Below are 14,544 nucleotides of genomic sequence, written 5' to 3' on the forward strand. Positions count from 1 at the left end.
TTCATTTGCTGACTGCTTCCTGTGCAAATGCAGGAGGGTCCAAGGTTTGAGATGACTTAGTAATCGTAGATTTTATATTTGTTTATAAAGTAAAAACCCTTTGTCAAAACGAAATCTCACACAGTAGTCTAGTGTATAAGATGAATGGGGGTGGATGGGGACAAGGGGGAGGGAGGCACAGCCCATGCTTAATTAAGTCTTTGCTTTGACCCCCGTTTCTTGAGGGGTCTCCAAGGAACCTCCAAGTTTCATGAAAGGCAGTAGGACAAACATTGTTTGAATATCCACCCTGCTCCACTCCCCTCCTCCAAAAAAGAAAAGCCGAGTGCCCTGCAGGTAACACATCCAAGGTGACTGTCTAGAATTCACCAGAGCTGTTTTCTCACTGTGGTTAATGCCTGAGGAGCTACCTACCTGGGGGCCAGTTTGCCCTCCAATTGTCTCAAGAAAATGACCAAGACAACAGCATTTTTGAAAGAGCCTGCTCTTCAGGTGGGGCTCAGAGACACTTTCAGACAGGCCATCCCTTCAATCATTGGAATGCCCGCTGAGTGGTTGGGGAGTAGGTTCAGTGATATTTTTCAGTCCCAAACATTCTCCCTATCAGGATGCAGGCTCTCTCCAACTCAAAAACTGACATGGAACTTGACTGTGGTTGTTATTAGCTGAATGTTTGTTGCCTACACAATTTATCTGTTGAAATCCTAACACACACACACACACCCCCGTCCCCCCTCCCCCCACAGATCTCCCAACTGTGATGATATTAGGAGGTATGGCCTTTGGGAGGTAATTAGGTCATGTGGATGGAGCCCTTATGAATGGGATTAGTGCCTTTATAAGAAGAGGCACACAAGAGATCTTGCCACTACGCACATGTGCGCCCCCGCCCCCCCCTTACCTCTCTACTTCTCTCTTCTCTCCATCATGTGAGGTTAGGAGAAGGTGACCATCCCCAAAATACGAGGAGTGTTCTCACCAGAATCCAACCACATTGCACCCTGGTCTTAAACTTCCTAGCCCACTGAACTGTGGGAAATACATTTCTGTTAAGTTGCCTAGTCTGTGGTATTCTGTTATTTAGCCTGCACGGACTAAGATAACAGTGATGGTTGCACAATTTTGTGAATGTATTAAATGCTATTGAATGGTTAAAGTGGTAAATTTTATATTATGTGTATTTTAGCACAAAGATAACAACAACAACAACAACAACAATTTAATAATAATAATATATACATTGGCTCCCTGTTTCCAGGGATCAAGTTCAAATTTCCTGGTATAGTTTTGAAACAGGAATTTTGGGGGTAAAATAGGACATGTTTAGGAAATTTTAGAAATTTTGGAAATTCAGGGGGCCATGGAGGAAGCACAGGGCTGCAGAGCAGCAGAAGGTATATTTCCATAGAATAGGGGAGCTGAAAAGCTACAACAGATACATTTCCATAGAATGAGGGAGCTGGGAACAGAAGAAGGTCTATATTTACAAAATAAAGAGAAGGAAGCTCTTATCCAGGAGGAGAAGAAAGCCCAAAGGGAATAGGAAAACAATAAGAAAGGAGGGAAGGAGAACCTCACACATCCCATGTGAGGTTTGACTTTTGAGCCCAGGAGTTACTATACTAACCAGTCTAGAAAAATAGTGAAAAATTAATTAGAGGGTACATCAAGGCACCAGGATCTGCAGCCTTTATAAGCCACAGGGAAAAGGAACTCAGTGGGACCCTTTCCCACTACCTACATGGGAGTCCATTCTGTGGGACTCTTTCCCTCTCTTCCTGGGGGAGTCTGTACTTGTTCTTCAATAAATCTCCACCTTTGCTATACCACTTTCTGCCCGTGGATTCACTCTTCGATTCCGACAGACAAATAATCCAGGTTCCAGTCCAAAAATTCCATTTCCGGCCGAAACCGGTTTGGCTCAGTGGGTAGAGCGTCAGTCTATGGACTGAAGGGTTTGGGTTCAATTCCGGTCAAGGACTTGTACCTTGGTTGGGGGCACATCCCCAGTAGGAGGTGTGCAGGAGGCAGCTGATCAATGTTTCTCTCTCATCGATGTTTCTAACTCTCTATCCCTCTCTCTTCCTCTCTGAAAAAAGTCAATAAAATATATATTTTTTAAAAATTGTTTCTGTTTACAACCTGCCCTTGCTTACATCTCTAGCCTCTTGCTTGTTGTGTGCCTCAAACTCTTCATCTGGTCGAATGTTCAAGTCACTCCAAATTGCTCTCCATTGCCTCAACAAGCCATGCCCTTTCATGTCTCCATGTTTGCTCACAAGTTTGCTTTTAGTAATTAAAGCAAACACTTATCATAGTGCTTACCATGTGCACATATACACATATATATATGTCTGGTGCTTAATATATGCAGAACGTTTGATTCATCAGTCTTTACCAAGTCCACGAAATATACTGTTATTAACCCCATGTTAGACTTGAGGGAATCCAGGCACTAAAAAGCTAACTGACTTGTTTAAGGCCACAGAACTAGTAAGCAACCAAGGTAAGGTGTGAACCCAGGCAATCTGCCTCCTGAATCCTTACTATTGATCGCAACAGAGTGCTGTCTGTGGACTCTCTGGCCCTGTGGTTTCTTCTGAAGACTTCCTTCTCCTTCTTCAAATATCTCTTCCACTGTGAAGCCCCCCTGGACATTCCCCAGGAAAGAGTGAACTCTTTTTGCTAGGATGGACAGCACTCTGTACACACATATTGTGTGGAAACAGCTTGCTCATTCCCTATCAATGTGTGAGGTCCTTGAACACAGGGCAGGTCTTATTTCTTCCGATGCCTCTGAGCACTCATTACATATCTGATCAATTACAGATGGCTGAGTGCACTTTCTCTCCATTTTTTTTCAAATTCTTTCAATAAGTAACAGAATCAGAAGGGAGTTATGTTCCCTCGGAAATTGTGACGTGGCTCCTTCAGGGGCTGGCCACAGTCACTGAGCACCACTATCATTTTCTGGGTATCTCACCAGGCAAGACGTCCATTCAGATTTCCGTTCAGTAATCCACATGAACAGTAAATACCACTTTTGATTTTCAGATAGTAAACCATATTGTATTAGAGGTAGATAGGAAATGATAATGCAAATGTGATTTTTCAAACTCAAAATGCATTCCTGGAGAATATGACAACCTCCTTCCTTGTTGAGAGTTACTGGGTAGGATGGATGGGAGGAAGTGGATTAATGTTTGCACAAATAGGAATATAAGTTGGAAAAAGAAACTGTGGGAGGATAAGAGGACGGGTAAAGTGATGAGCGGATATGTGGATGATGGATGGATGATCCATGGATACTGATGAATAGATATCTAGGTGGACGGGTGGAGAAGAGGTTAGATAGTGTATAGATGGATGAGGGTTTATGAAATGTGTGTGTGTGTGTGTGTGTGTGTGTGTGTGTGTGTGTAAGTACAGAAAAATAACTGAGAAGTTGTATGGGAAAGCGCTTGGATAAATGGAGGGACAGCAGGATGGATGGACGTGTGGGCCCTGGAAGGACGTAAGGAAAGATGGGTAAATGGATGAATGAGTGGATAGAAGAATGGAGGAGAGGGTGGGCTACAATGTGGGTGCATGGATGCATGAATGGTGGGTGAATCCAGCCTGAGCCTGGAGGATACACATGGGTTAGTGGCTGATGCTAGTCTCCTGGCTGACCATCATCTTCCTCTGACCAGTCCTGATAAGAAGCGAAGCTCCTGAGCCAGGTGGACTGGGCTGCTTTTTCAAGTGAGCGCTTCCTCTCTCCCCTGGAAGAGTCACAGCCTTTCACCCCTCCTTCCCCACTGGGCGGGGGAAGCTCCAGGATCCCAGCTCCTGTCCCAGCTGCCTGGGAAACCCTGAGACAAGCATCCCCCACCCAATTCAAAAGGAAACTTAGCTGAGAGGGGAGGCCAGGTGCTGAACTCAGAGGAGCGAGGTTTCAGGACTCAGTCACCCTCCTCCCTGAGGGACCCGGGGGCGGGAGCAAAAAGCCTGCGAGTCCGCCTCCCCACACCCCCTTTCCCGGATCCCCCGCTGCCCTTGGGGCGCCCGCCCAGGAAACCCCGAATTACGATCTCCTTAGAGCACACGGTGAGGGCGCAGGGACTGGCTCAGAGGAGGGCTGGGACGTTTTCAAACCTCTGCCGACTGCTTAGTCACAGCCCCCTCGACTGGGTGTGTCCTTCGCTCGCTCGCTCGCTCCCTCCCTCCCTCCCTCCCTCCCTCCCTCCCTCCCTCTTAGGTCACTTGCAACCCTCAAATAAAAACGGCGGCCAACTTCCGAGGCGCCCTCATTGCCCAGCCAGCCCCCAGCCAGCCCCCAGCCTCAGGCAGGTTCGGGCCGCCCTCCTCGCCCCGATCTCTCCAGTCCCCCAGCCCAGCTCGCCGGGACGCTCCAGCCCCGCTCCCTCGCTCGCTCCTCTCTCTCCTCGGTCCGCTCCGATCCGCTCCGACTCCATGGCCAAGTTCGAGTGGTGCGCCTTGTGGGGACTCTGCCTCCTGCAGCTGAGCCTGGCGCAGAGGATCGGTGAGTGCCTGGCTGCCGCCGGGGCAGCGGGAGGGAGGGACCGGAGGCATCTGGACCGACCCGGCAGCCGCGCCGCCTGAGCTGACCCTGGGGACCGGAGCCAAGGGGGGTGCTGCAGCTCGGATTTGGTTCAGGGGGGGCTAGGATTTGCGCTAAGCTTGTTGGAGAGCTTGTTGGTTCGGAGCACGCTTTGTGGAAAGGAAAAGAGAGAAGAAAGTTTGCCCGCGCGCAGTTTTGGGCGAGGTCGCCCAGCGAGAGCACCAGGCGGAGAGGAACTGTGCTCCTGGATGCGCGCAGCGTGTCTGCGCTCCCCGGCTCCTGTCCCAAAGGCGCTGGAGCCTGGCCGGGCTGTGGCGGGGCCAGGGCAGGGCAGAGGCTGTAAGCCCGGTGGCCTCAGAGGTAGGTGGCCACAGTTGCATGAATGAGAACCGAGAGCCACAAGCTAGCTTGCCGGGAAGGGGCCCTGCTTTCTCGCGCCTGCCCATTGCACCTGGGTTTCAAAGCTCTTCCAGTTGGCTCCAGTGGGGGACTCTCTCAGCGCTGGTGGGAACTGGAACCAGCCCCGCGGGGGAGCTCCCGGGTCTCCAAGAGGTGCCAGCCAGGGCCAGAGAGTGTGAGTCCACAGGCGGCAGGCAAGGCAAGGACTGGGCCAGCTGCTCAGCCCTTGGACACTCCTGCTTCTGCCAATCCGTTAGGGGAAATCCAGACGGTGATGTGGCGAATATTTCCTGCCTGGCAGCCTTGGAGGAGGGCCAGGAGCCTGGGCACCGGGGACCCCGGAGCTGGGGCCACCACGGTCCCCTCCTGCCCTGGTCTCTGGCTTTGTGTGGTTGTGGAGGGGTGGCCGTGTGTGAGGTATTCTGGCCAAGCTGAGCTCCAGGTGTTTCTTTCCTTTGTCTATATACGTGCAGATAATTACATGGCTGATTTGCTTATCGCTAGGAAAATTAATTTTTCTTTTAAGGCGTGCCAGCTGGGTCATTAAGACAGCTCAGCCTATGGTTAATTCTACCCGGCAAGTGTTTATTAAACCCAGCTCTGGGGGTACCAGGAAAGTAAAAGACACTGTCCTAGCCACGGAAAAGTGGGGAATCCCAGAGTTAGATTCCTGAAATAGAAATAATAGGAATGCTAATAGGAATGACAAGCACTAGCAAGCATTTATTGCACACTTTGCTAGCCCAGAACTGTGCTAAATTCTTTTTAAAATATTTTTATTGATTTCATAGAGGAAGGGAGAGGAAGAGAGATAGAAACATCAATGATGAGAGGGAATCATTGATTGGCGGCCTCCTTCACGCTCCCTACTGGGGACCGAGCCCAGAACCTGGGCATGTGCCCTTGGCGGGAATTGAACCCAGGACCCTTGAGTCCACAGGCTGACCGCTGAGCCAAACCAGCTAGGGCATTTTGTGTGTGTGTGTGTGTGTGTGTGTGTGTGTGTGCGCGTGCGCGCGCGCCTGGGCGCGTGCTAAATTCTTTACATGTGTTATGTCATTTTGCCCTCATTCTGGCTCAGTGAGAAGTGGCCTGCTATTAGCCTATTTCACGGGGTGAGGGTAGGGGGGTTGGGGGGGTTACAAATGGAGGCTCAGGGAGGTTAAATGCTTATTTGCCTGTGGATTGGTGTTATGTGAACGCAGGCCCACTAGCCTGAGCTTGGACAGAATATGTTGGGCTCTGAGTATGGCGTGGACAAAATAAAAAAGGCATTGGGGAAAGCGGAGTTGTGGTGGGCCAAAGGCCTCAGTAGAGGCCAAAGCTGGAGAGCCAAAGAGCCGCACTTGGGAGGGGAGCGAATAGGGAAACTTGGGTACAGGGAGAAGGGGGCCTCTGGGGAAGTTTAGTTGTATGTTACCTTCCCTTGGCCACTTCTGCTTTGTTTCTGAGGATTCGGGCTTCTGCCAATCTGTCTGCCCGAGTCTTTGAAGGGACCCCCTCCTTAAATAGTTGGCGCTATCCTGACCCTCGAGGTTCTCCCAGAGAATAGCAGGCTCACTCTTGCGTGCGCGTGTACACACACACACACACACACACCATTTTTTTATGGTCCCTTTGGGCAGCGGCATCTGGAGGAAGCACAAAAAGTGCCAGCAGCAATACCGGGATCCTGGCTTGCATGTGCTTGGAAAGTTGTCCGGAGAGAACTAAGACTCGGAAAGGAGAGAGACATGAGTTCTCCGTGGACTCAGGCTGGGAGGAAGAGAGCAGAGCAGAAAGAGGAGAGGGAAGGAAAGGCACCGTTGTTGCCCATTTTTGGGGGTAAAGGGGGGAAAAGAGGGGGCCTCCAGCAGACAAAGAGGAAACTGAAAGGGGCGGGGCTCTGGGGAGGAAGAAAGGTCCAACCTCAGTATTGCAAAGCAAAAAGGAGAGAAATGGCTAAATGGCGGTAAAAACCACATTGGACCCAGAGATCCTGAGCTGGAGAACAGATACCTGGAACTAGGTGTCACATGTGGCAGAAAGAAAATAGCCTTGGGTCAAGGGCAGGTGGAACAAGTCCTCCAGCACACATCTATCTCCTCTCGCTGAAGGCCAGAGGCCATTGCCAGAGGCCATTGCCAGGGAATCGTGCTCCTGGCATTGAGAAAGAGGGGTGCATCCGAGAGCTCTGGGGCTTGGGGCTGGCAGTGCCCTTGGCTGCCTCTGAGCATTAGACACCCCGCATGGGCATTAGAGCTTCGGCTGTGTTTTCCCGGATGAAGGAGCAAGGCAGCAAAGCTCCGTCGCAGCTGAGGTTAGCATCACCTAATTCAGTGCCTCCCCGATACACATCGGACATCTCTCCAGCACAGGCAGGGCGCCAGGTGGGCGTGTTTGAGGCTGGCAGCCCGTAGGAAAAGGTCCCATTTTTTTTTTTTTTTTCCAAATGGCCTCACGCGGGAGGGGATGTTGGGCAGCATGAAATTCTTAGTTTATGACAGGTCCCTTCCATTCATTCAAGAAGTATTTCTTGACTCAGACCCAGAGATGGGACTCCAAGGATCTTTCAGAAAACCCCTTCTCTTCCCCCAGGAGAAAACAGCTCCTGAAAGACAGAGGCATGACTTGCCACTGAAATGCCACTATGGACCACTGGCATGAGCTCCGCCTCAACCCCTTCCCATGGGTGGGGCAGCGTGTGGTCTACTGGTGTTTCATGCCTTATGTAGTATCTTAAACAGGCATCAGTTCCTACATTACAATGTGGTGTAATACTCCACATTACACCCAGTTTGAGTTTAACCTGAGACTAAGGAGGTGGATAAAGTGTTACCTTAAAGCACCGTGGATGCTCAGTGAAGAGTTTCTGTACCGCCTGGGACATCCAGGGCCTCCTGGATCATTGCTGGGTCCCTGAGAGCCAGGAGCACCCAGTTTTAAGCGCCTGACTCTCAGCGATTGCACCGTATGCTTCTGCCCAAAGTAGGGTTGTAAGTCCCCAGGAAATACCACTGACTGAGCATCAAGTCTTTGCTAGGCCTTCAGAGACACGGATAGCGTAGGTCCTCTTATAGGAGTCTCACAACAGCCTCCATACATTTAGTGCCATTTTCTAGAGAAAGACATGGGGGTTCAGGGAGATGCTGTCACTTTCCCGAGGGCACACCGCCATGGAGCTGGGGTCCCCCGTTGGCTCACATCCCCCAGGTTAGACTCCGATGCCTGAGCTCCTTAGCTGCATTGCTTTGCCTCTGGGCGACTGTGTAAGTTGTGTGCGGATCTCCCACTCTCTCCACCCCTGTGGCCAGCTAATGTGAGGCCTGGCATGAGTGTTTTTACCCACCCCCCCCCCCCCACCCCTTTGCAGGCTATGGATGCTTGGCTACCCTGCTCTACCCTGCCCTGGCCTGTCTCCCCTCATGTTTGGCCACAGCTGTCAAGAGATACTAACCTAGTTATTTATTTCTAAAATAAGTCAGGGCCTTATCAGAGTCCAGCTGCCCTTCTAGACATGCTCTCATTCGCAGGCTTGGAAAAAAGGGAGAGGCGGCCTCTTGTCTCAGAGGCAAGTTAGGGCAATGCCCTGCACCTGGAAATGAGGGAGAGGCTCTGCGGAGGGAGGCTCTCACGTGGACCTTGTCAGCATTAGATGCACAGACCCTGAAAGCCCCCTCTGCAAATGCTCGTTGGAAAGCCTGGATGCTTAGCAGGTTTTATGGCCTCGGTGGGGGAAGGTCTTGAGGACCCGGGATGACATACCGTAGTTCTCTATGAAAGTCAAAGATCTTGAACTGAAAGCCAGCCTGGAGCCCCAGGTGACACGTGCACAGCCAAGTGAGATTCCAGATCAGCCTGTGATGTCAGATGGCTCCAGGCTGGGGTCCCCTGGCAGAGGGAGGCGGTGTGAGGTAGTCTTTGCTGGCTAGGCTGGGGCTGGGGCTGGGGCTGGGGCTGGGGCTGGGGCTGGAGTTGGGGCTGGGGCTGGGGCTGGGGCTGGGGCTGTGGCTGCGTTTCCCCAGCACCTCCGGTTTAGCTGACTCCACCCAGCACCTAAAAGGGAAGTGGCTCTTGTAAAAGGAGTAGAGCAGGTGGCAGATGCTGCCAGACAAAGCACAGTGCTCAAAGGGGATCTTTTCTGCCCCGAGAGAAATTCTGGGGGTTTGCACAGCGAGAAACTGATGACTCAATTTCTTTTGTGGCGCTTCGTGAATGGGAAGCACACAACTGTTCTTCAGAATTACCAGGTTGGCTACTGCTTCCTCCCCCAAATTTAAACCCCACTTTTCACTCACACAGGAAGTTGAAATTGTTCTTAAAGTGTGTGCTCCCCACAAGCTGGCCAGCCAGGGTGCGGGAAGCCAGCCCAGTTTTCCAGAATAAGGAAGCGGTGCCTTCTGAAGTTTGTGGGTGCGGCCTGACATGGCACAGTGAGTGTGCGTTCCAGACGTGCCAGGACAGCTGGGATTTCAAACATGCAAATGCTCTTCCAGCTGATACGTAGTATATACTTTGATTAAATGTTTATACGTTTTCTGCAAACAGATGCATGGCTTGGTGTGATTAGAACTCAAAAGCTTTGCAAGACTTTTTGTATAAGTACATTCATAGCTCTACAACTCCTTAATCCGTCTTGTCGCTGATGAAGTTGAGGTTTGGTTCAAAGATGTGCACTTTGGGGGGAAATATTAGTATTCCTCTGTTCTCCATTTCTTGATCATCCCAATATACGAAGCACCAGGAAATGCCACATATTTGGCTCTTTCTTGCTAAGGAGGACATACACACGTGGAGTGCCTGTGTCTGCATCTGAACGCATATAATGTGGGTATTGCTGATCAACCGTTAAGCATTTGTAAGATGTCCTGCATGGGGCCCCACAATGTGTCGAGTATGTTGGCGACTTAACTGTGTGAGACCTGAGCCTTGCACCCCAAGGACTTCTTGGTGTATGGCATAGTGCAGTCAAGTGATAGCCTGGAGAGGATAGAAATAGCACTGCCAAGCAGCAGCACAGCCAGGAGGACTGGAGGAATGGATGCCAGAGAGGAGGGGCAATGCAGACAAGGCAGGATTTGAATATGTGAAGAGGAGAGGGTGAGAAAGAAGTGTGCCTATATCTGTTACCCTGCTATTAATCTTCCCCCCCCAAGTAAGTTAACTAATTACTAACTAGCCAAAGTATTCAACCAATGTTCAGGCACTGCCTGCCTACTCAGTGCACCAGGCAGTAAGGACTGGAGGGGTCAATGTCAGGAAGGATAGTCCTCACCTCTGCATAGCTCACAGCCCAGTATAGGGTTTCCTGGGTAATGACTGACTACACATCTCTGCCTTCCACATAGTAGATTCTGGTTGTGTGCACCACTGCCAAATTAGGGGGTGATAAAGGGGGTGTTAAAGTTGCCCCACTTTGAGAACCCTTGGTGTCCAAGATGGCAGCCATCCCAGCAACCTCAGCTCTGACAATGTGGGATCTGGTGCCCATAGGTCCCAGTTAATTCACCATAAAGCTTCACAGTAAAATCATGCAGGAGGGCCTGTGGGGGCCACGGGGTACCAGTGACTTTCACACTTATCGAAGTGGGAAACCCCAAACCTGACATATCTTCTCTTACCCATCTTCTGCAGTGCTGTGGGAGTCCCCTGACATTAGGAGTCATTTTCATGGTTCATGCGCTCAGTGCTGGCCCATAGTTGTTCCCAGTTCCTGTTGAACTGATGAATATCTAGAATAGAGAACTAACTCTACCCATCTTTAGGGTCAGTACACCTCAGACGCGAATACCTTGATGTTCTATGATAACAGTGACAATGGCTGTCTTGCTCAGGGCAAGCCCAAAGAGGGTGCTTGACTGGCCAGCTACCCACCATGGGACTCATGCATTTTCTGCCCAAAGAGGGAGATCATCCGTTTGTGGCTTTGGTGGCTCCTTGCTGGGATGTCTATCTAAGGATAGGGTTACTATTTCTGAGCCAGCACAGGAAGATGATGACACCAACCCCCAAATTTAAGCCTCCAAATAGAGTGCTCCCCAGGAGCCGCCCACTGAGAGGGCTGGTTATTTTGGAGATGCTTACCTGAGGTCAGACTCCCTGGGTGAGAACCACACCCATCCAGCCCCATGCCTACTTCCGGAAGGTGGAGGCAGCTGAAGGAGAAGCAGAAGAGCTTCACAGAAGGTTTCTGCCTTCTTGGTGGGTCTCCTGCAGCCACGAAACAGGGCAAATCTCAGGGAAGCATGGCATCTGATGGGGAACCACATTGGCAAGGACGACCCATGCATAGAGCTTGTCAAGTCTGAAGTTGCCCACCACGGGGGCAGGTCCTGCCTACCCTTGGCCCATCTGCCCAGTGAGACTTTTTGAGACAGGGAGTCAAGCACAGAATGGGGATGGGATATTGAGGGGAATAGGACCTTATGGCACCCAATCTCCCTGAGTTTGGGGTGCACTGCCTGTCCAGGTGTGTCCTCCTGGGGCAAGTACCCCTCCTAAGTGCAAGTGTGGGCAGACGGGTCCCAGGCAGGTGGAGAGGAGCTGAGTCACCAAGGAGGTAATTTGCAAAACGCAAGCCCCCCAGCTTTTGAGAGTAAAGGTTTATTGCAAAACTCCAGTGTGGGGAGAGCGTCTTCACCCAGGCCATTCTCCCTTGGTGGTGCCTGAAAGCTCATCTTTCTTTCCCATTCCCTGGCCTCAGAGTTAGAGCGCTTGTGCCTTTTGCACTTGGGTCTTTGCAGTGAGTTTATACATATATATATATATATTTAAATCATCCCTGATATTAGTAATAATAGCAAACACTTTAAATAGAGTGCTAACCATGGGCCAGCCCCAATTCTAATCTTTCCCTTATACTAACTTGTTCAATATGGTCCTATATACCAAGTCATATTTCTCCAGGCTAGTATATTCCTGTCTACTAACTTGTTTAATCCATATACCAACCTTATGAAGGTGTGCTAATATTATCCCTCTTTTACTTATGAGGAAACTGAGGCATAGAGAAATTAGCTTGCCCAAGGCCACGAGGCGGGTCAGCAATGGAGCTGGGATTCAAACCTGGGTGGTCCAGCTACTGGGCTCCTGCTCTTAGTGGCTACATTACTGTGCTCCTCTTAGTATCTCAAGATGTCAGGGTACCCCCAGAGACTCAAAAGAGGGTACCTGGTAGCACTCCAGTTGTTTTCATGAGCTCCCTCTGGGAATCGGGAGTGGCTAGAGTCCTAATGTCCACAGAGCTGGTTTTGTCCTCTTTTTTTTTTTTACACCCAATTTCAGAGGCGGGGCTTGGAAATTAAAAAATAACAAAGAAGGCGTAATGGAAACTTCTTCCCATTCATCCTCTGAGTGGCTCATTCATTCTGCTCTCTGGATAGAAGTTCTGTTCTCTTCTGTGTGACAGGAAGTTGGGGAAGAGGTGGGACTGAAAGGGATGGTGAACTGAGCTGTTTGCTCATTAGCACATCATGACCGGTCTTCTGGATGAAAGAAGATTGCTGACTGGTATTTCTCCCTCGTCTAGGACCTTGACTTTTGATTGGGCAAAGCTGGAAAACGAGCTAAACAGCAGCAAAACTCAGCTTAAGAGTCCTTGGTTCCAGGGCCTTTTCTCTACTAGTAGGCACTGATGAGGGAGGGAGGGAAGCTCAGAGAGGAGGCCTCCAGGGATCAGGCTGCACTTGTCTGCACGCAAGGGATTGAGCTGAAGTTAGAAGGGTACTTCAGCCCCTCTTCCCAGCCCCAGCCCAAACCACAGGCCTGGCTTCTATTGGCCCCGCAGGGGGACCTTTGCCTGGGGAGGTGGGTTTGGCCTGGAGACAGAGATTCATTATAAATTACCAATCTGTCTCAATTGCAGTGCATCTCTTTGCACGAGCAGGTCTGCAGTGCCTTCTAGAACAACCCACACACAAGTCCTGGATCTAGGCAGCATCTTTTTCTATTTCCTCTCTCAAAGAAAACTCGCCCAAGATATTAAGAGTGATGATTATAAAGCTCCTTCACATGTGTTCACCATTATGCAAATTGAGACACCAGAGAGAAACGGCATTTCCACGAAGTCAATACCTGGTCTGCTTCTGGCCTAGAAGGTGTTTCTGCTCAGGATAGTCTTTATACCCCCAGAACTATTAAATAAACATCTACTATATGCAGTCACACCTGTTGCCATTTCTGAGTGTGTCCAGTCCAAGAGGCAGAATCCAGCAGAGCTGAGCATCATCTTACAGCCCCCAGGAAACCAGCTGATGTGACAGTTAGTTAGCCACACAGCACCACTTCCCTACAAGGACAGACGAGGGTGCCTACAAGAGCACTAAACATGCAGATGCAGACAAAAGCTCAGCAGGGGAAGTGATGCTTCCATAGACATCTCTGCCCAGAAGTTTGTCTTTGCAGTGACTCCTCAGTGGTAAGACTGTCTTCCCAATGTCAGCCTTAGTGGTCAGGTACATCCTCTAGACTTCCTTGAGTGACTTTTACTTTTCCTATTGTTTCCTGGTTGTTTCTCCCTTACATTTCATAAACACCCTAAAAGGAAGTTCAAGGAATACCTCTAAGCTGGGTATGCCACTCTGTTCTTGTTGGCCCATGAACATATTCGCCCCTTAGGAAGACCATTGTATCTCCAGCCTCCCAGCTGTCGGCACAGTTCCCCACGTAGTAGGTGCTCAGTAAATATTTGGCTAGCTGGCCGAATGAATGAAATTTCTAGATTTGACTAGCAAAGACATCTTTATCATTCCTTACCTTTTGTGATTCTTTTTCATCCTTTACATTTTTTTTTTCTGGTCTATAAAACCTTTTTATTTTAATATTCTAGTGCCTCCTGTAGTGATCCTCAAACTTCCTTGAAATTGCTTTTCTCTGCATACTCTCCAATTTGAGGATATCTTTCTTGAGGCTCACATGTCAGGCAAGGTGTTGGCTTTTTGGTTTTCATGTTAAAAGGGGGAAATAAAGAGGGTAGATGTGAGTTGTTTCTTTCAAGGGTTTAATTCTAACCATACCAAAGACCAGCATATGTTGAGTGTAGTGGAATGGGAATGAAAAGGTTTGGCTTTGGAAGAGAGTTGTGTAGAAGGAGGAAGGACAGTGAAATAAGACCTCACTGTCCCCTCTCTGCCACTTAAGAGCAGCATGGCACTGGTTTGGCTCAGTGGATAGAGCCTCGGCCTGCAGACTTGAAGGGTCCCAGGTTCAATTCCGGTCGAGGGCATGTACCTTGGTTGTGGACACATTCCCAGTAGGAGGCAGCTGATCAATGTTTCTCTCTCATCGATGTCTCTGACTCTCTATCCCTCTTCCTTCCTCTCTGTAAAAAAAAAAAATCAAGAAAATATATTTTTCAAAAAGCAGCATGAAGACAGTTGCACATGTTCAGTTCTAGACAATGTTTAGCACATAGAGCTGAGAGTTTAGCACATAGAAGGTGTCTCAATAATAGAAATGGCTATTATATGTTAGTTCCTCTCTGTTATTGATTCACTGTGTGAGGCCAAGCGAATCATTTTGCCCCATTTGCCTCCAATTTTCCATGTGTAAAAGGAGAGGGTTTGATTCTCTGTGGGCCCACAAACACCTCAGCCTCACAAAAG

At 49.7% G+C, this 14,544-nt stretch overlaps 1 protein-coding gene across 12 annotated transcripts in view; it reads left to right on the forward strand.

Annotated features, from left to right (window-relative positions):
* Positions 1-4,260: 4,260 nt before the first annotated feature.
* The window catches only part of CD44 (CD44 molecule (Indian blood group)), an 83,010-nt gene continuing 72,726 nt past the window's right edge, over positions 4,261-14,544 (forward strand). For 11 of the 12 annotated variants that reach the window (XM_045577807.1, XM_045577808.1, XM_045577809.1 and 8 more), the window contains exon 1: positions 4,798-4,924. In XM_045577807.1, coding sequence (XP_045433763.1) covers positions 4,813-4,924 — 112 coding nt within the window. In that variant the 5' untranslated portion in view covers positions 4,798-4,812. Of the gene's footprint in view, positions 4,526-4,797; positions 4,925-14,544 lie in introns of those variants that run through there. The other variant, XM_036428464.2, reaches the window with a different exon arrangement.

This window comes from Pipistrellus kuhlii, unplaced genomic scaffold (genome assembly GCF_014108245.1).
Source record: "Pipistrellus kuhlii isolate mPipKuh1 unplaced genomic scaffold, mPipKuh1.p scaffold_m20_p_9, whole genome shotgun sequence".
Lineage (NCBI taxonomy): Eukaryota > Metazoa > Chordata > Mammalia > Chiroptera > Vespertilionidae > Pipistrellus > Pipistrellus kuhlii.